General features: G+C 36.1%; 1 protein-coding gene across 1 annotated transcript in view; it reads right to left on the reverse strand.

Moving 5' to 3' along the window:
* Positions 1–23,327, reverse strand: part of cmklr1 (chemerin chemokine-like receptor 1) — a gene marked incomplete at its 5' end in the record, with an annotated part of 41,663 nt that overhangs the window by 12,475 nt on the left and 5,861 nt on the right. The window contains 2 exon segments of the mRNA NM_001142015.1: positions 6,125–7,523; positions 8,499–8,562. Of these exon segments, the coding sequence (NP_001135487.1) occupies positions 6,480–7,523; positions 8,499–8,525 (1,071 nt within the window). The 3' untranslated portion in view covers positions 6,125–6,479.

Raw genomic sequence — 23,327 nt, forward strand, 5'->3', positions numbered from 1 at the left:
TTTTTTCTTCTGAAATGAAGACCCAAGGTAATTCAAGTTTGTCTATTTGCTGAGATAATGTATTATTAATTACCAAAATGTACTGTAGGTTTGAAAAAGAAACAAGATGCAATGTTGCAAATAATAGTAATCTTAGCCATAATAATGTGCACATTAATACATTTAAACTACTGTGTATCATATTACACACAAAATAGTGTAGTGCAATACCAAGCTTGTGTTTTCATAAGTATATGTGCAGTTCCGGTGATTTAGAATGACATAACAAAAGTGTTAACAGCTGAATAGTGGAGCATACTTAGGGTTGTGCTATATTATGGAACAGCCACTAAGCTAGTTAAAAATCTTTTTGGTTTGTCAGAAGCACTTCTATAATATTTAAGTCCCCAAACTGGTTTCCTACAGTATATCTGGAAAGGTAGGCTCAATGTGATGTTAGCATTCACAACTGCTTTTGAAAGTGGAGGTATTGTACAGCAAAAGTACAATAAAACAATATATATTCCATACTCCATAAACATATAACTTAGAGTAGGGCCAGCTTGCAAGAGTAAAACTGATTGGTCAGAAAGGAAACCCAAGCATATGCACCATGACTAAAATTAAAAAAGGCAAGGGACTTTGCATCAATGCCTTTGTTGTGTACTCATTTGCTGTTTCCTGGTAGGAACAAAGTCCTCGGGGTACTGGCTCCTTCATTAAATGCTCTCAGTTGTGAAACTGTATGTGAATAATACTCACCTAAGGCATTAACAAATGAAGAGAGATGACCTAGTACATGTAGAAACAGAATATATATAATCAGTGTCTTTCCTTGGCCTAAATGAGGTGAATTGAATTGACATAGATGTTTTTTGAAGAAGTAAAAATAAGGAGGGAATAATTTTAAAGGTAAATAGCATTAAATGCATTTTGCAGTGAACTGTGCAGCTGTGGTTACTGATATGACATGAATTTCCCACTCTGGAGCTACTGTAGTTAAATGATTGGATTACTCTAGTTGGTAGATAGTGGTATCCCTTACTTGCTGAGTGCCACATCCAAGCTTTTACATAATAAAAAAGGGACAGATGTATTAAAAATTGAGTTGCCATTTTGTCTTGATTCCAGAAAAACAGGGATATGGGAAAAAAGGCAAGTATTTTCTGAAATCTCTGAATAGTCAGGATTTATAAAAGAAACACAAAAACTTGACAGTTGACCATAAAAAAACTAGGCAAGTAAAAGTTAGCTAGGTTTTATAGAAGTCTATAGGAATATCACTAGAAACATCATGTTTTATACCAGTTTACTGGGGGAAAACTAATAGAAATTTTAAAAAAAATTCTATTATAAATCAAACTGTTCTTTACAGACATGACCAATGGATGAACACAGGATGGGATATTTTAGAGCCTCATTAAAAAATACATGGAAAATGTGATCCTTTCCAGCATGCAACTTTTTTTTGCAAAAAAACATGAACTCAACTAGTCGGTTTGAATTTTTCTTTGATAAGCTAGCGGTCGATAAAAATAAAACACAAAAAGCCGTTTCTGTTTTGTCAACTGTTTTTTTTGTCACACACAAACTTGATTTGTAATACATTTCTGTGTTTAGCCCAGAGCCCATAAGTGGAGAAGTTTGGGAGGATTGGAATTGTCATGGACTATGATTTTACCAAGGGAATGGCATTTGGCAGGTTTTTAAAGGCCCACTAACTCAGGCATCTGTATAAGGAAAAGTGTCATCCTCTCCTGTGCATTGCATTACTACCATGTGTATCAGTCATGGACTTTGGGTATGGCTATGTTGCTTTTTAATCAACTGTGCATTATTTTTTATGATCAGTGCTTGTTTACGAGTGAAGGGTTTTAGGTTGAACATCCCCTGATTCCATATATTTGCTCTCTTCAGATTGAGGCCCTAGTCCATGTGCTATACCCAGGACCTCCACATGTTTTACTGAGGCCCTGCTTAAGATTAATGTGATAAGTAGAATTGGATAAAGCAATCATAATAGTTTCACAAGATCTCAAGGCCTGGTTTTTGCCCATGCCATCTATAAAAGTACTTGGGCATATTTATAGTATCATACTTATTTTTCTCGTTAATACTTTTTTTTGCAAGGTTTTCTATGATCTTGTTAAATGGGATAAAGCCCCCAAAAAATACTGGTAATTTTAACAAACTATCCCTAGGATTCTTAGCTTTGGGCATGGCCCTCCATTTCTGTTTATTCAGGGCTCAGCCCATGCAAAGGAGTGCAGGTGAATCAAGTACCCTGCATCCCAAGGATATCAAGAGTGAAATAAGCTCAGCACAGTCCATCAGAATGAAAATCCACCATTCTTTATTCACTTGCAGGGGATTTTTAGGACATATTTTTCAAATGGTAGATTAGGACTTCACCCTTGATAAATATGCCCTGTGGTAAAAGATGGACATCAATAATAAGTCTAGGCTCTGTCTCATGTGGCATACTGGACATGGGCAGGGTTGGACTGGGGTGGCGGGACACCAGGAAAAAACCTGGTGGGCTCTGGCCCTCAGGTGCCCCACCAGCCTAGACCTGATCTAAAGTACTGGCGCTCCCCTGCTGACCTCCCCCTCCCCCAATTATGCTAAAGTAGAAGGTATAATAATAAGCAGGCATGGATTTGCTGCAAATTTCTACATTTCGCCATTGATTTTCAATTTGTTCCACAAACTGGTGCAAAACTTAATTGCAAGACAAAAAAATTTTGCGCAACAATTTTTTTTGACGTGTGTCATTTTTGCTGTTTCACAAATTTTTCACCCTTTTGCAAATCTTTTCAAACATTTGGGAATTTTCCGGCTGAGCGAAATGGGACAGATTCATTCATCACTAATATGGTACACACACTTGGGGGGGGGGGTTGGGAAATCAGTCAGCAGGGGTCCCATGGTATAGCAGTCCCAGAGGTCCCCACACACCCCAGTCTGACATGGGAAATCCCCACAACAGCCTTGTGCCAATAGAGTATTTAAAATAAACCATCAACAGACAGACAACAGGTTTGTAACTAGAGATATTTGACACAATATTTCAACTATTCAAAGACAGTAGAAAAGAAATTGTGTTATAATCATTTATTTGTGATATTATTTATGTTTTGCACATTTCTCTGATATTATAAATGCATTATACTACAGTATTTACACTCAATACAATAGACTTCTCCCACAATATTGATTCTGATACTTCGTATTTTTCTCACTTCAGCTCTCTATCTTTAGCGACACGAGCAAGTGCGCGCAAATTCTCTACAGAGTTTTCCATCTGCCTTTTGCATTTGTCCAAACATTGCCTAGGGCAGAAAGCAGTGGCACTGGCAATGTGATTAATGCTAGAAACTGAAGCACAAGATTATGTCGGTCTGGTTTACATTCCCTAAATCCATTTATTTTATGTAAATGTTTGAGGATTTTTGCTCAGAGTGGTTTGGACATTTCAGCTGACTAAAAGGATACAAATTCATTGTGAGATATTTGCCTAAAGGTATACTTGATATGTCACTCTCATTTGTAAATTGCTACTAGTGTTTATTTTGCTTGAAACGTTAAGAGGAGGGGACAGATGGTTTTTCCAATGATTTACACATACTGGTGCATTACCACTAAATTACAATAGGTTTCACCTGACCATGTGTTTATTAAACTATACCCCCCTGAATTAATATTTAACCAACATACAGTTTATATTATATTAAGTGAGCCATTACTTTACTGAAATATATATCAGTAAATATTGCCCTTTTACATTCTTTCTCTTGAGCCACCATTTAGGGATGGGCTCCCTCAGAGATCACATGACCAGAAATAATGCAGCTCTAACTGTAACAGGAAGTAGTCTGGTAGTAGTCCAGCTCCAGTCTTGTAGTCACATAAAGCATTTCCCTATGACAGTCTATTGAGGTGAATGCCTGTAGCTGTTACCTGCTAGAATTTTGAAAGTTGCAAATGTTCTTGTAAAAACCTACTTTGATTCTGAATATATATTTAGAACCCATAAAATACAAGACAAAACTGCTATTTATCAACATAACAGGGTAGTTCAACTTTTAGGGGCACATTTACTAACCCACGAACGGGCCGAATGCGTCCGATTGCGTTTTTTTCGTAATGATCTGTAATTTTGCGATTTTTTCGGCGTCTTTACGATTTTTGCGTAAAAACGCGAGTTTTTCGGCGTCTTTACGATTTTTGCGTAAAAACGCGAGTTTTTCGGCGTCATTACAAAAGTTGCGCAAAGTCGCAATTTTTTTGTAGCGTTAAAACTTGCGCGAAACGTCGCGCCTTTTAAGTTTTAACACTACGAAAAAGGCGCGACTTTGCGCGCAAGTGTTAACGCTACGAAAAAATCGCGACTTTGCACAACTTTCGTAAAGACGCCAAAAACTCGCGTTTTTACACAAAAATCGTAAAGACGCCGAAAAACTCGCGTTTTTACGCAAAAATCGCAAAGACGCCGAAAAAATCGCAAAAAATACGAAAAAGTCGCAAAATGTTCGTTTCCAATCGGAATTTTTCCAATTCGGATTCGAAATCGTGTCTTAGTAAATCAGCCCCTTAGTATGATGTAGAGATTAATATTCTGAGAAAATTTGCAATTCTTCATTTTTTACTTTTTATTATTTATTATTGGAATTTCAGCAGCTAGGTTGCATTTACCCTAGCAACTAGGCATTGCCTTGAAAGAGAGACTGGGATGTAAATAGTAGAAGACCTGAATAGAAAGTAAAAAAAAAACAATAAAATTGTAGCCTCACAGAGCAATAGTTTTTTTGAATGCTGGGGTCAGTGACCCCCATCTGAAAGCTGGAAAGAGGCAGAAGAGTAAACAATTCAGAAACTATAAAAAATTAAGGCCAATTGAAAAGTTGCTAAAAATAGGCCATTCTATAACATGCTAACCCCCATATGTAATGAAAGGCACTAAGTTTGCCCAGGAGCAGTAACCCATACCAACCATTAAGATGTTTGCTTTTAAACATGTGACCAGTAAACACTACCTGTTGATTGGTTGCTATGGGTTACTGCTCCTGAGAAAACTTAGTGCCTTTTATTACATAACACCTAAAAGTTATCTCAAAGGTGAACTTTTCCTTTAATACAAAGTAATACACTTTGCCATGCTGGATCCAATTCTCAAACCTTGATTTAATTCCCAAACCTATTTATAAGTAAATCATTTGTTATACAATAGTAGACAATATAAGACTCATTTATGACAACAAGTGGAGTGCGCAAAGTGCAATTTTGGATGTAATCCATCATGTTTTTTTTTACCCATAGTTTAGTGTTTTGCCCTACAATAGCTGGATTGCGTTTGTGACAGGAAGTTGCATCTGGCACAATTGCATCTAGTGCATCAAAATGATACACAAAGACACTGTTACTAAAAAAAGAAAATAACCGTATGTGTGTCTAAAAACAATAAAAAAAAAAAAAAAAGTTTTGGAAAAAATTATTACACTTCAAAAATTATACTAACTCTTTTGCTGAATAGGGGAAATGTGATTAAATGGTTGAGTCTCCAAGCAGCAATTATGTTGTGCTTTATGGCCAAGACTCTTTTTATATTTACAACACAGCATTCTGTCACAGTGGTCTAATATCCCCTCTGAACCTGCAATTTATATCACTGGGTGATAAAGAGCTCTTAGCAGGATTAATTAGCACAGTGACTTATCATTGCCAGGCATAAGAAACAATGCAGTATGTACATTTTAGAAATTTTAGAAAGCTGCACTAATAAGTCACACATTAAAATTAAAATAATTGAACAAGGTAAATTAGGTATGTGCCTTTGGTAAGATTGCATAAATTCAGGTTTTTTAAAGATCAAATCAGTGTCGGACTGGGGTCCACTGGGGCTGCTTCCTCAGGGGCTCCAATCGGAGTATGGGGAGGTCAGGGGGAAAGCCCAGGGTTTCAGGGTCTGGGTCGGCAGGGCCCACCAGGTTTATTCCCAGTGTCCCACTTGCCTAGTCTGACCCTGTTAATAATGACTTAGTCAAGAAGGACTTTTAAAATAAAAACTGTCTGACTTTTTTGTGCATAACAAAAATAGTAAAAAAGTAAGAAATGCTAATGTGATCATTAACTATATATATATATATATATATATATACACACATAAATGCAGGACTGTGATGCCTGTTTCTATCAATTCTTTACATGCAGTATAAAGTATATTTAATAATTACACACTTATTTTATTTCTGATAGCCTACTCATTGGCATGCAGTTCATTTCAGAGACACAGTGGGACATGACAAGACATCTGAGCCAAATTAAAAAACAAAACTTACTCCATCTGTATACTTTCTTGCATACTATATATCCAGTTCAATTGTGTGCTGATTTATATATTGATGTAAAATGTTTCTCAATATTCACTGTTCAGTTTGTGACAATATGATATATATTTTGGAAAACTGTCATAACAAGCAGAGTAGCACATCATATAGAAATTATAGCATGACTGATTCTTTCTCATTCATTGTAGACACTCTTGAAAAGGTTCTGTGGCTTAAGCGGGAGTTTGTAGTATCCTCGCTTAATGCATTATCAAGTCTGGATAGGATACTCATTTTAAACTTCTTAAAGTCCTGTCCCAAAATGACATACAGTATTGGATTAATGCAACTGTTGGCAGTGGCTAGGGAACTTGCAATAGGGGCACCAATTTTGAATATATAAGCTGGAAACCTAATAGCTTCAATTTCCATAATGTGCAGCACGTGGAAAGGTGTCCAGCAGAGAAAGAATGCTGTGATGATTGAAAATATAATCTTAAATGGCTTCCTGGATTTGGCCATCCTGTTTCTCTTCAGTCTGTAGACAATGATAATGTAGCTGCATAGAATGATTATAAGTGGAATCAAATATCCAAACGCAAACCGTGTTAAAGTGTAAGCTGTCTGTAATTTTGCCCTATTATTTTCTCCCATTAATGAAAAGTTGGTGAAGCAAATTGTTTTTTCCTGTCTATATGTTGTATCCCGGACAATAAACGAAATTGCACTTAAAAAGAAGGCAACGATCCAGGCAGCTGCTGAAAGTCCCTTGGCCATTTTAGCAGAACGGTGATTTTGGGACCAAACTGGAAATATAACAGATATACAGCGATCCAAGCTGATTACTGTCAGCAGGAATATGCTGGTGAACATGTTCTGCACAAGAACAAATGAATTCAGCTTACACATAGTTCTTCCAAAGATCCAGTGGTGATCCATTGCCGTGTAAATTATAGTGAAAGGTAAGAAAAAGGTGAATAAGAAGTCAGCAATAGCTAGATTTAAGAGCCATATAACATTCACTGATTTCTTAAGCTTGAATGTGATCATGAAAATAACAAGTCCATTTCCGAGTGTGCCCACGATGAACACCACACTGTATAGTACTGTGGAAGGAATCTGATTGGAGGCTATCCCTTCAGTTTGTCCACTATCATTGTGGACCAGAGGGGGGACAATTTCTTCTGGATAGTCTGTATAGTCTGCATAGTCTGAATACTGCAAAAAGAAGTCATAAATTAGAAGTTACATTTGCTACTAAAGAGAAAAACCCCTACCTTCATCTAATTCCCTTTTAATTTCCTAAAAAATTCTATTGTTAATGAAGGTTTATTGTATGGTCCCTTTACATATTTACACATAATGATATTCATTCTTTCTCTCTTCATAAGCGACAATTGCAAACATGTCTAATCATAAGTGAGACCTTCCTTTCACACATCCCTCACTGAAATATGTATTGGGTCTCTGATTGCCAGGGGACTAAACACACTGCTGCATGCACTACAACCTACTAAAAGAAATGAAAAGTCTCGAAGCACAGGTAATGGTAGTACAAGAAAACCATTTTTAGAAAACTAAGGTACCACTTCTCAGGTTCAAAGGGTTTTCAACAGTCTATAACAGCACTCCATATACCACCAAATCTAGAGGCGCTATGATTCTTATTGCTGATTAGGTTTCACAGAAGTAAAGTCTGACATAGCAGACAGATTCAACGCTCTCAAAAGGATGATCAACAATGCTAAATATACATTGGCCTCAGTCTTCCTTTATTGGATGTATTTTATGACTGTGGCACTTTTAGTAATATATACATTGTCCATGTTGGCTTATTTTGTTTAGTTGATAATTTTAATAATATTACTTTGGTTTAAACAAACAAACAACTGAACTAGAACTAAACTAATTTGTCTACAGGTTTATTTAAAACACCAGGGTATTTACTATGATGCTTTTTAGATTAGTGGACACCTTTAGGGCTATGACACACTGTGCTACTTGTAGCCAGATACTTGTTGCAGCTACAAAAGGCCATAAAAAATCCTGCCAAAGACAATACTGAAAATTGCTCTGCATCATTATCAGTATTGTCTATTTTTCAGCCGTAAAAAGTAACTCCATGTGTCATTGCCTTTACAGTTAGGAACTATAACCTAGTGTGATCTGATCTGCACACAAAAGCTTACTTACCGACGATACAGTTGTGTTGGCCTCCATGAAAGATGAGTTGTATTTTTTTGACAAGTTTGTAGCCCTAAAGCACATTAAAAACAAAATGTTAGAAAATTGCACATAACATTTTTATACTACTACAGGAAAGACATTAAACTGCTAATGGCATCTTTAGGTTCTGTTCTTTAGGGCACACTTTCAAAAAACAAATAAAAAAGCATTTACTTTTGCCTCAAACCATTGTGTAATATTGTATAATTTTGGGAAAAATGTCTTTCCTTCCAAGAAACTGATTATCCCTTTTTATGCTTTATTAAAGGAATCTGTTATTTGGTTGGGCTATATATTTATAATATTTATCTGGTAAACAACAGAGGTCCTTGTCTTCTTTATGGCGGGGATGATAGATAAGCTTCCAGTATTAGAGCCACTCTCCCATAAAACAAAACAGTATCAATTACCCTCTATCTATACAAGCCTATTACAATTTACTGCATAGCTGATCTGAGATATCTATAGCAAGAGAAAGAGGGAAATAAGAAAGGAGAATAAGAAACAATTAAACATTGCTGAGACACTACAGGAAAGGAAACTCTTTATTGCCTACGGGAGAGCTGGAAGATTTCAGCTGAATACCTAACAGTATTAGGTATTCTAAACTAAGTAAATTAACTTAGAGAAATGATGCCATTGGCTACATGTTTCAGTATAACTTTTAGAAAATTATAAAATGTAAGAGAGAAGGGAGGAAACTTACTTGAGGGTTTACTTGATCTGTGTTATATTTGTTGATGAAAAGTTCGATTTATTATAGTATACATTTCACTTTTTCACATTTTAAAGCAACCAGTGTTTTTATGCTTTTATGCTGTTTGTTAGTGACTCCCTAACTAGTAATTTATATCCCAAATGTTAGTGTTCTGTAGAGTATAAGCAACTGTAGACTGCCACCGAAAGCATTGGCTGAGGTGCAGCTGGAAGGCTATCTTTACTTATGTCCGATATGTTACAGGTCTATATGTAAGTGCTTTCCAAACTGTAGCACTGCTTGGCACCTGGGGCTTGCTGAATAAGGGGTCTTTCTGTAATTTGGATCACCATACCTTAAGTCTACAAAATAAATGTAAACTTTAAATAAACCCAATAGTATAATTTTGCCTCCATTAAGGATTAATTATACAGTATCTTATTTGGGAACAAATACAAGGTACTGTTTTATTTTTACAGAGAAAACTAAGTAAGGATCCTCCAACCCCCCCAAAAGTTTGAAAACAATGGGAATAGTGTGCTCTGTTCAAAATGATTCGTATAACTGCTCTCACCTTGTAGATTGTAAGCTCTTTTGGGCAGGGCCCTCTTCACCTCTTGTATCGGTTATTGATTGCTTTATATGTTACTCTGTATGTCCAATGTATGTAACCCACTTATTGTACAGCGCTGCGGAATATGTTGGCGCTTTATAAATAAATGTTAATGTAATGTTAATGTAATTTTACTGGTGTCTTTATCCTGGTGCCTTTTATGCAAAAGGCCAGAACTTCTTTTCTATATTATTTCTAGACAGGATGGGTTTTATCTAACTGCAATAAGAAACATTTAGCACTAAGATCTAGAAGCAGAAATCCTGCTTTTACTTATCTACATTTAGATTAATACAGTAATTGGTACCAATCCACCTTCTATTTCACGCTCTCTGCACTAGCAATGCGGACCCCCCTACACCCCCCTCTAAAGATGAAAAGGCAAGCGCGGGGATCCGGGGGGGGGGGGACATTATCGTGAAAGCCACCTCAGGCGGCATTAGGGCTAGAAACGCCCCTGATCAGGGCACAAGGGCACATCAAAAACATTGAAAGGTATTGAAGACGTCTGTTCATGCCACTGCACACATAGGTATGCATTCATTATTAAATAGCAATACTGGGGGCATGTAGTGCTATATAGTAACATTTTCCATGTTTTACAGTCACGAGATTTGATTCTGCTGTCAGTCTGCTCAAAGTTATTCATTTTTATGACAATAAAAGCTAAAGATTGCCCTGAAGTAAGATATTCTGTAGGGCTCTTCAAGCTTTCATTTGATTAAAACAAGAGTCCTGCAATTTGTTTTACACATTTCCTTAACAAGTGGTTGCTTTTAAAGCATAGCTTTAATAAATGCACTTAGTCACAGTAGCACTTATCTCCAGTATTGGGGCAGATTCTACTCCATCAGACCCATGCAGTATCTGCAAGCGAAGGTCTAACAACAGTATTTTGGACGTGCTACAAGAGAACCTGAAAAGAAAAGGGCTCGCTGAGGAAATGTATTTACATGCACAGTACATACTAAAATATATTGCAATATTTAGGGACTGATTTACTAACCCACGAATCCGAATGGGAAAAATTCCGATTGGAAAACGAACATTTTGCGCCTTTTTCGTATTTTTTGCGATTTTTTTCGTCGCCGTTACGACTTTTTCGGAAATTGTCAAAACCCTCCCCCTGTATCATACATCACCATAGTAAATAGTGACCGAATAATTGCCAGGGTAATAAAACGTAGCAATGCCATACAAGGTGATAGAAAGTATTCTGGGTGTGCAAGTTGTAAAGTTACAAAGTAATACAAAAAGACTTACATGTAGCGTCTTGCATCATAATATCTTGTTGCTAAGCAAAATCCTGTCACAGTGCACCCAACAAAAGAGGAGTATTGGTTTCTTTGTACCTCATCCCTTCTGTACCCAACTCTATAGATGAGGAAGTGTATGAAGTCTTAAATTCCACCAGTAAGGTGCCTCCAAACTGTCACCCCTAGATGGTATGCTGCCCAACACTGTGCGCCCTTCTGTAGTTGCAGGCAAATGCGGCAATCAATCTCAGAGCAGCCCAAGGGGTTCTTCATACCCCACCCCCTGTCAGATCCCTGCCACCCGCTTTATAATATTGAGTACGCAGTCCATGCCACCAGTGAGAACAACTTCTATTACTAGAGGGTGTGGTCTTTAGATGCTAATTAATAGGTCATGTCCAGTGCTGTATACCCTGTTAAAACCTCCAGCACACAACCTATCAACCAAAAGTAGGAGTCCTAAATATTAAAACTAGTGATGAGCAAATTTTTTCGGCAGGCATAGATTTGCAGCAAATTTCCACATTTCGCCAGTGGGCAAATTGTTTTGCGAAACTTATAGGAATTTTAGCTGCAAAAGTAAGCAAAATAGGTGATTCTGTGTCCAAATTGTCGCCGTGGAGTAAAAAAAGGGCGCAGTCGCATCAAAATAGGATGCAGTAGAAATAGGCATGGTCATGTAAAAAAAAAAAAACATGTGCATCAAAAAAAGTTTCACGAATTCACGCATCTTCCGCCGTTTCGCTAATTTTTCCATTGGTTCGCAATTTTTCCAGAGAAGCGAAACTGGATAAATTCACTCATCACTAATTGAAACCAGTCATCCCCAACAAAAAGCAATAAATGGGCATGTAAATTATATGCTTGTTTAAAACTGTTTCAGTCAGTGAGTTTTTTTTATAAAAAAGTGGTGCACAGTCAGGTTTTGTCCTTGTAAATGGTCACGTCCATAAAGTCCAACTTAGCAAGATTATATATCATGGTAAGTTTGACTGGGCCTTACAAAACAAGTGCTCTAAAAATTCATTCCATAACAGTAAGAGATCATCTATGTACAGTATGTATGTATGTATATCTTTATTTATAAAGCGCTACTTATGTACGCAGCGCTGTACAGTAGATCTATGTAGTGTTTATAGAAGCTAATGTTGGTCCCTCCAACTAGTATTACAAAGTGTTTTTCCAAATCTTCCATAAAGAGGTCAGCAAAGGAGGAATCAGCATTATAGAGCCCACTGAAGATAAGAGCTCACCCCAAAAGCAAAGTAATTATGTGAGAGTATATATATATATATATAATATTTCAACCAAAAAGTCAACAGAGGGATTGCCTTTGTGGAATCTTAGGAGAGCCCTCTATACCATGTCAAACACCCAGTTGATGGGGAATGATGGTGTATAGACTTGACACATCCATAGTGACCAAATAAGTAGTGTCCTAAACTGTCAAGTCCTTCAGTAAATTTAGAAGACGAGTGGTAATGCATTTGCTGAACTATAGGTTGCAAAAAAGAATCAACCTGGTGGAGCTACTAAGGACTTATGAAGTGGCATAAGGTGTGAATGAATGGTATCTAAGGATAGTCAGTAGTTAGAAAATCTCTAGCGGACACATCAATCCAACCTGCGGAGAAGCCCAATGTAATCAGTGCATCAAAAGAGACTTTAAATTAAGTCATTGGATCGGAGCTTAGGCTTTGGTGTGTATTAGAATCAGTTAGTTGATGTCATAGTTCATATTCATAGAAGGATTTGTAAACAAAATTATTATAATCAAATTATCATTTTCCTTTAAGGACCTAGTGGCCTGCCATTTACTTTTGGTTAAATTTGTATAGGATTTCTTTTTCTTCTTCATAGAGTTTATTACCCCACAGTCCTTGGATAGAAGGCTTGTAAAGGTGGAAATCTAATGGCCAGTATTGGGATAGGCGGGGTCCAAAAAACTTTTTGGTCTAAAAGGAGTAGGCTTGGACATCTCCTTATCCATAAAATGATCTTTCAGTTTTAAAAATCTCTTGAATCTGTGGATGTCCTTCAGATTCCACAAGTTCCTCTAATGAAGAGGCTGCCATATTTGTGCAACAGAGGTCCATTAACAATAGAAACTATAACTGACAGGCTGAGAAGGAAAAGTCAGGTTGGCAAAACAGTCAGGTTTAGGAACTCCAAGTAACAATTACTTACAAAACCAGCCCTATCAGCGAAAAATGATCAACATGACCTATAGGTAACTTTTCATGTACATTAATATTTTAACAAGCAGTATCACTTTAATATTGCATCATTTCTATGTTCCTCCACTAGGTTGGATGGTCTGCTGTTCTGCCTTAAAAGCGGATGGCAGGGGCGAGAGCGTGAACGGCCCCTTCGGCTGCTCCGAGATTGATTGCCGTATTTGCCTGCCACTACAGAAGGACGCACAGTGGTGGTCAGCATACAAACTAGGGGTGATGGGGATTGCTGTGGATCGTACAGTGCTTTGAAGGTGCCTTACAGGTGGAACTAACAGCTTGATACACTTCCTGATCTACAGAGTTGAGAACACAAGGGATGTGATACAAAGAAACCAGTTCTGTTCTGTTGTTTGGTGCATTGTGACAGGATTATGCTCAGAAACAAGTCTTTTTGTATTACCTTGTATTGTTCCCAGTGTTATACACATAATATATAACCAAAAGCCCCAATAAAAACAGTAAACACTAAAATCTATATATGTTGAAAAAATTCTAAAATTAAATCTCAGTTTTTTAGAAAAATGTGACTATTCTCTTACAGTGCCGTCTTGCAGTACAATTGTCAATATTTCCTTGTTATTTTTTCTGGACTGAAAAGCCCCATCTATTTATTTATTTATTTATTTATTTTTTATATTTATTAACATTATAAAAGGGAAGCCTTCTCTTTGTTATCAGTGCATGTAAGGGGTTTCCCCACATGGGTAGTATTAAATTAAATATAAAGATGTATTAATTAAGCTTCCTAGTTGTGCAAGACACAAAACCAGTGGTCAGTTTTGCTTGATACACAGAATATTTTGGCTATTGTCACATACCACTTTTGCACCTAGCAACTTTCTAGGACTCTATGCTTTGATGTAGTGAGTAATATTCTGAGACAATTTACATTTGGTCATTTTTTTTTATTATTTGTAGTTTTGGAATTATTTCACTTGATCACTTTGATCAGCAACTCTCCGGTTTTGCAATTTCAGCAGTTATCTGGTTGCTAGGGTCCAAATTATCTCAGTGATTTTGGTTTGATCTGAAACATCTGACCATGCACATGTACATATTTCTTCCATCTTCCTTTCTGTTAAGCTAGGGAAACACTGACACAATTGCATTGCTTTAGCCAGTCTCAAAGCGCTCCAGAGCTTCAGTTCCATTGCTGCATGTCAAGTGTAAGTGAGAGAACTCTCCTGATGGAATGTATGGAGCCAAGTTAATTAAGATGCTCTTGTAGTCTATGTGTAACCTTTGAAAACAGTCCATAGGGTATTGATTAAATTTTTGCCCTTCTGCTTGTCACTTGACTTGACATCCCATATTTTTCTATATTAAGAAACGCTCCTTACGTTTTATGATTTTCAGAATTACACTGAATGTGAAAATTGCGTCCTTGGAAAAAGCCGAATTTGTGAGGCAGAAAGGTGGTGATGGATGTGAGAGGAAGTAGGAAAGCAGGAAAAAGACGGTCTATTTATCTCAACCCAGACTGTGCGGCAGAGAAGAAATGCTACAGTATATCTTACAATGAGGCATGATTAAGAAGTATTTCCTATTCTTGCAAATTGTGACCTTTACATGTTGTACTAAATCTAATCTGTCTCTTGTTTGCTAAAAAAAAATCTTGTGGTAAAAAAGAAACTTTGATGTTGTTAGGTGGCACAGAATTGTAGGCGATTTTACTGTAAGTTAAGTGTTTCCTATACAGATATGGGACCTGTTATCCAGAATGCTCGGAATCTGGGGGTTTCCAGATAAGCAGTCTTACAGTAATTTGGATTTGGATCACCATGCTTTAACCATTTAAACCTTAAATGAACCCAATAGGATTGTTTTGCCTTCAGCAAGGATTCATTATATCTTCGTTAAGATCAAGCACCAGGTATTGTTTTATTATTACTGAGAAAAGAAAATGATTTCAAAAATTTGAATTATTTGATCAAAATGAAGTCTAAAGGAGATGGCGTTCCCATTATTTTGAACATTCTAGATCCCATACAGATCCCAAACCTGTACTATTTATTAACCAAAAATCTGCAAAATGCAGTATGTGCAATGTGAAATGTGAGAACATCTACAAATCTGTATAACAGCTATAGATTTTTACTCAGAGATTCCTACAATTATGAATTCTTGATTGAAAAGACTAGTGATGGCAAGTTAAACGCTGAGCTATTCTATACTGTACACTGACAAATATGTGCCAGGACTTCTGTAGCAATAATAGACACATATTGGATCACACAATTTGTATTCTAAGAAATTTATGTAATAAAAGGTAAAAACTTTGGAAACCACAGGGACCAATCAGCAGGTAGTATTTGCTTACTGTAAAGAAGATGGTTCTTAATCACCTTTGATAGATACATGCTGAAAAATCACAGAACTCCTCGGTAACTTATATTTTAGAATGGGAGGCACATTATTCATTATAAATAGTGCTTGGTGATATCATTGATTATAATTAATGTAATTTCTGTCACATGACTCACTAAAACTCACTAATACTGTGTATTATAACATATTTGTAAAATACAGGGATTTTGGAACTCCTTGGCAACAGGGGCTTAATTCACTATTCATATTATTTTTACATTGTTCACTACATTATGCATGGATGTTAAGCAGCCAGCAGCTATCTGGTATATCGGTATACAGTGTAGAAGAATGCAATCAAATGTAAAGGTGACAGCAATCAAAATCTCAAACAACATAAACAGATATCAGTGATTAAGATCTCTAAATCATTTGAATTCCTAGGTTGAAATTACAGTATAGTATAATAACAGCTGAGAGTGGCAAGTTAGATTTGTCTTCCTTCATTGGCCCAGGCATTTTTATACTCATTCCAGCTTTGGAACCTTGAGATAATGGGTGCCACCACTTTCAGCCAACAATCTCCAAGCATCTCATGACAGCAATAGCAATAGACCAGGGATTTTTCTATTTTACCATGAAAAAACTGCTAAAATACATTACTGTATCTTAAGGGCAGATTTATCAAATTTTGAAATTAAAAGCTTACTACAGAAAAACTCACCTACTTTCTATTCATTCCTATGGGCTTTTTAAAAGCGTATTTATCTATAGGTGATAGTTAGAGTTCAAATATTTTTCTAAAAATCCCTTAAGAATGAACAGAAAGTTGGTTAATTTGTCTGTGGTGGGCTCTGATCTCGCATTTTGATAAATATGTTGCTAAGGGCATGATTTGAATGAATAGAAAGTGGGTGATTTTTTATGTGGTGAGCACTAAGCTCACATTTTGGATTGTGGGCATCTCATCTGTGAGGTTGTTTCTGTGGATTATGAAGAAGTTACTTCAGTATTTAGAATTACAATACATGCAATCTAGCATAGATACAATTAGAAACAGTGAATCACAAACTGGAAACCTAAATGTTGATTTCCTAATGGGGGGTGGAGGAGGGTCTGAAACAGAACCCAGTACCACAACCAGGACAGAAAGGCAAAGAGATAGGAGTCCTACTGCAAATGGATCAGTTGGAGTTGAACATGAGGAGGCATTTATGGGTTAATGTGGGACAGGCATTTAGAATAAAATAAAATGTGTATCTGTAGAATATACTGTAGATATCGAGAATCATAAAATTTTATATGGAATATTGTTGTATATCAGTGCAGTTATATGTGAGCTACAGAACTGGATGGTTTAACAGTCACAAAGTATGATGAGAAAATGGAGATAAATATGTGCATAAATAGGTTTTCAAAATTGACCAAGAAAGATTGCATTGTAATTACTGTTAAAATATGTGTAATTACCAGTGAGTTTCAGAATGATAATGGGTGCTTATAGATCTGTCAGTGCTTTTGCTTTCTAGCTACATAGCCTGGCTCTTGAGCCAATGATAAAGAAACAGTACAATTTTCACCAGTAAGTAATTACTATCAAAATTAGAGTTGCAGCAAATAACATACACTCTTTATCAGAAAAATACATTCAGAATAGATGGTGGGAGATACATACTAAGTAGTGTAGGGAATAACTGAAAAATCTACTTCATAGTAAAGTTGTATTAAATATGTTAACTGAGACCCTGTAGGAGGGGACTAATAGGGAGTAGTGATGAGTGAATCTGCCCCGTTTTGCTTCTCCATAAAATTTGGTAAACGGTGAAAAATTCGCGAAACACAATTTTTTTGTCGCCTGCGCTTTTTCCGCTGCGCCGCAACCTTTATTTTGATGTGTCCATTTTTACGTGCCAAATTTTTTTGCTGCAAATTTTCACTGAAGTTTCGCAAAACAATTCGCCAATGGCGAAATGGGAAATTCACTGCGAATCCATGCCTGCCGAAAAAATTCGCTCATCACTAATAGGGAGTATAAATCAGGTAGAGAGGGTGAGGTGAAGGTGTAAAGCAGAAAGTATATATGAAAATCTTATTGAACCACACAATGGAAAAATGGAAAGAATTATGGATTTTATTGTATGGATAAAAAGATAAAGCACTAAAAGCATTTCTCTGATGTGATTTACCTTAAAATGGCCAAACACTTGCTGACCCTCCATGCTGTGCCAACTTCAGGCAGAAAACAGCACAATTGTCTTTTTATTTTGCTAATGTGAATAATGGCTATGATGAAAGTGTGTTGCAATGCTATTGATACAACCAGAGCAAACAATGGTAAGATTTTTCTTCTTTGGTGTGGCTTTCAATGTCAGGATTCTAAAAAATATTTGAGATATCAATGATAAGTTAGAGAATTTTGGTAGGGGCCCTTATCTAAACCAATGACCATCATAAGTCTTCTCAGCAAAAGGCCATGTGATAGCATTGGGATGCTATAGAAAGTGGCAATTGCTTAATACAGGCAGCTTGTGTGTGTATCATTACAGACCAAGATACTTAGAAGCAGATGCATTTTTTGCAGTTTATATGGCAAGAATTATTAAGATACTTTTCAAATGACACTGATAAATAGACACGCTGAAAATGATTGATGAGAAATATAACCTTCAACTGCGTTATAATGTTTTGCTTGACCTCCCAGAGAAGATAGATATACTATATTACACACTAAAGCTGATACTGGTACTTGATCTTTTACTGTTTACCCATAAAGCGCCTTTCTTACCAATTTAATCTTCTATAAAGTGTTATTAAAAGCTATTTGGTGATTGAAAATATAATTTGTCCATGGTTTTATTTTAGTAATGCACTAAATCGAGGATTAGGTGTTTTTTTTTTTACTAAATTTATCTGCCACAAAAGAGAACAATAAAGCAACATTTTTAGAAATATAATCTGATTTTTCTATTCTATAGCATTGGCTTGTCTATTTGATAGGTATAATAAATACATGGAAATGAAGAGAAGGAGCACAAAGAACCTGGGGGGCAGATTGCTATACCCTAGAAAGAATCAAACATCAACTTTAGTACAGTGTACTATGATACAGCAATATGAACAACGGTGTCCAATCAGCAGAGGCCATTACAGAGATAATAGACAAATAAGAAAATATTCCCTTCATCAACTTATGTAAATATATTAGGGCTAATTCACTAAGGTGCATTAAAACTATTTATAGCATGCGTTAAAAATGTTATCGTGTCTAATTTTTCGCGTCTTAACGCACAATTCACTAAAAGGATACTTGCGTTAATTTAGATGCAATGCTGTTTGCGTTATTTAAGTTGCGAAGACTATTTTCATGCGGTATTTGACGCAACGCCCACTAATTTATGCAGTGTGCACAAATTGTCACCGCGTGCAAAAAAACGCAGGCCATATTAGCTATACACGCTATTACTTTCGTAAAACGCATGCGATAATACTTTAGCGAATCATGTAGTTTTTTCCACGTTAATTTTAACGCAAAAAAGCATGCGATAATGCTTATCGACCTTTGGTGAATCAACCCTATTGTTTTTTATGAACCTTTGTGACCTTTATTTCTATGTGAGACAAAAGAAACCAAACGAAAGAAGAATATTTTCGTGCACTGTGCCATCTGAAAAAAGCTTTCTTTTTGGAGTGTATTTAGATATGTAAGACTGGGTTAAAAATCGAGAGTTCAATCAAATGGGTTATTCAGCAGGAAGTGATTAATGCCATCATTAATTTGATACTGAAATCAAAGGGCTAATTAACAAACTTATATTACATTTCACTGCAGTATACATAAATAAAACACTCAGTTTTGTAGGAGTCTATAAAAGGTGAGCTGTGAGGATAACAGAATATTGCTATGGAAACTGGGACCTCATAAACATACATTGGATTTTGGCACAAATTATAACATTTGTTATCAGTTTGCAGGAAGTACCGAGCGTATTACTTACAGCTCGGAACTAGAAAGTCTGTGGGCAACAAAGGAAAGGTAGAACCTGATATCTGATATCAGCCTGTGTTCTGCGCTACCTAGGGAACAACCCTGCTGCTACACCATCTGGCCGCACACCTACATTTGAAAGGAATCTTAGCTTGACCAGACATCAAATACAAATACATAACAGAACCTGCTCTGGATAGCCAGTTAGGAACATTGGTGTGTAGTGGGCTGTCTAATGCTATAATGTGCTGCATAAATGTCTGTAACAAATGTAGTGACTTTATTGCAGGGCTCTAATGTATTCAACAAACCCACTCAGTTCCAAAATATAAAAGTGAACAATATGGGTCGACCAGTTGAAAGTGGTTAAGTCAACACATAATAAAATATGGAGGTTCCCCCACATGCTATGTGAAATCTATTCATACACAGTCTCTGAATAAGGTATTTAAGCATTAAAAACACATTAGAAGTAATATTGTTCCAATAGAGTATTAGTGCACTTAGTTTTAAAGGATAACAAGTCCTCAGTAACTGAACACTATGTGCACTAGTGCCTAAAGTAAAACTACAACACCTATACTTCATGTTTCCCTCGAGAGCTGAAGGTCAATAACTTTTAAAAGTGGAAAAACTGGCAATTTCTTATAGAATTCTTTGTTATGTAAATCCATGTATACATTTAAACATATCGATCTTTATCCATCTATAAACAGTAGTAGTAAACAGTAGTAATGAGCAAATTGTTTTGCCAGGGATGTATGCGCAGCAAAATTTCACCATTGGCGAATTGTTTCGTCAAACTTTCTCAAAATTTTACTGTGACAAAAAAAAGGCACATAAAAAAGGCGTGGTCGCGTCAAAAAGACGCAAATACGTCAAAAAGGGTGTGGCAGCATCCAAAAAGTCATGCAATACCAGCGTTTGGGAATTTTTCTAAGAAGACACATTATTCAAAGTTTACCACATTAATAAATAAGCGAGCATTCAATATGGGAGTTTATTTACAAAGTCGAATCCACAAATATAAAAATTGATAAATAAGCCCATTAATTTATTCTGGGCACTTTTGCAACAGGACTGCTCCCTTTCTGTTCTGTCCAGCCAGCCATAACCTTATTGCAGCAGGATGTGATAAATTAAATCTATTATAAAATAAAATGCAAGCTGCAACATGTAAAACAACAGAGCTACAAAGTCATAGATATCTATCTTAAAAATGGCAAAAAAAATAACTTAAAATGTATCATAGATTTACAATTCACCCAAAGTTCCCGTTTAGGTAGGGAGTTCTAAATGTCAAATTTGCAAGCTTTTATATAGTTTTCTATATTTTTATATATTTTATATAGTTTAAAAAAATTGAAATCTTTTTAGCTGCTACAGTTGCCAAAAAATATTTCTAATATTTTTCCTTTAATATACAAAATAATTTAGTAAGCCAAACATATACCATTATGGCAGTAAATACCCAGTTGGCAGACACTATGGGGCTGATTTACTTACCCACGAACGGGTCGAATGGAGTCCGATTGCGTTTTTTTCGTAATGATCGGTACTTTGCGATTTTTTCGTATGTTTTGCGATTTTTCGGATCCAATACGATTTTTGCGTAAAAACGCGAGTTTTCCTATCCATTACGAAAGTTGCGTAAAAAGTTGCGCATTTTGCGTAGCGTTAAAACTTACGCGAAAAGTTGCGCTTTTTTCGTAGCGTTAAAACTTAACGCTACGAAAAATGCGCAACTTTTCGCGTAAGTTTTAACGCTACGCAAAATGCGCAACTTTTTACGCAACTTTCGTAATGGATACGAAAAACTCGCGTTTTTACGCAAAAATCGTATTGGATCCGAAAAATTCGTACAGAATCCGAAAAAATCGCAAAACATACGAAAAAGTCGCAAAATATTCGTTTTCAAGTCGGAACTTTTCCAATTCGTGTCGGATTCGTGGGTTAGTAAATCAGCCCCTATAAGTTCATTATTAATCAGAAGAGTCATATGGGATGCAGTTGAAAGAGGAGAAATAACCACTAAAAGTATCATTTTCTGCACAGAAAACCAATAGCTTGGTAGCTAGTGGTTTTCTGTTTCTAAGAAACAAAGAAGTATACTTCCTGGATATTGAATGTAATGAACACAAAATAATGAACACAAAATGTTTAATTAACATTACATAAAAGAAACACATTACACATTCTTAAAGACCTGTTTAAATGTCTCTTACAGAATGTATTAAGAATTTCAGAATTGAAATGCTTTGTAAATGAATTCCTTACATTAATAGAGGCTGTCTGAACGTGTTGCAAGCATCAGTACGGTTAACCACAAAGCCTAAATGTTACTGTTCTTTCTGTCAGTTATTCAAGGTTAATGCTTCACTTTATAAATAATGCACTAGTGACCCATATGCTGTGCTCCTCTTATTTTTAATTTTATATCAAGTCAACCCTCTTGTGTGCTGGTCACTTTGGTCTTATCCTCCATAGTTGACATGATGTTTATGTCTTAGGGGGAGGGGGTATAGGAATATATTAATGCTATAGACTAGAGTGGGTAGAAACTTTGTCCTCAAGTACTGTGCCTTGATGAAGGAGATCAGTCTGTAGACATGTTGAATTCCTTTGTGGTTGCTGAGTGTTACCTAGTAACACATGCCTCAGACTGACTTCATATCATCTGCATCTCTGAAGGACTGGAGCCCGAAATTGTGTTGCATACTCAAGTTAAGGCATTCACAGGGATCTATAAGAGGCAAAATTATTATTTTGTCCCCCAAGTTAATGCCTTTTTTTGCAAGAAAGTACTTTATTTCCCTTAGTAACCATTTGAAGACACTGCCTAGAGCTCCACAGCTTGTTATCCAGAAAAAATCCCAAATTCAATTCAATTCAAATTAAGGTTGCTCCCAACACACTACCATTTAGTGTATAACCCGCATTTATGTTATTTCTGCCGAAGCCCATAACTTTGCACTTATCAATACTGAACCTCAGTTTAGTCAAATGGCTTTGCAAAGTGCTGGAAATGGCTTGGCATGCTCCTGGAACCTACAACTCTTTAAAAAACTGAGCAGATTTAGATATCCCATTATCTGAGGGAGAGATTGCTAAGATTAAATCTAGTTACAAAAATGTGTCCTATACTGTACACTGTTTAAAGTTTTGAATAATACGTTAGTTGCAGTTTTATACCTTTTTTTAACTGGTTAAGCAGAAGGAGTGATTTATACAAACCCACAGAGATATATACTTATATATATATATTCTTTCCATCGCTTGGCAACATTTGGGCAGTTTATGTCATTTGCTATTTGAAATAGTTGTACTTTGTATCATTGTACCACTGCAAGCTTCTTTCTCCTAAGCATCTGCAAGTAAATTTAAAGCATTGTTGGTCACTTAGTTGATATAATATATCATGCAGTATATTTCTGAATGTTTTGCCTGTTTAGCAAATGTTTAGACTTGCTGACTTTATTTAAAGGACATCTATACCCCCAGAATGAATACTTAACCAACAGATAGTTTATATTAAGTTAAATGACCTATAAAAGAATCTCATCAAACTAGAATATATTTATCAGTAAATATTGCCCTTTTCCATTTTCTTTTCCTTGATCCACCATTTAGTGATGGGCTGTGTGCTCCCTTAGAGATCACCTGACCAGAAATAATGCAGCTCTGACTGTAGAAGTAGGAAG

Source organism: Xenopus tropicalis, chromosome 1 (assembly GCF_000004195.4).
Source record: "Xenopus tropicalis strain Nigerian chromosome 1, UCB_Xtro_10.0, whole genome shotgun sequence".
Lineage (NCBI taxonomy): Eukaryota > Metazoa > Chordata > Amphibia > Anura > Pipidae > Xenopus > Xenopus tropicalis.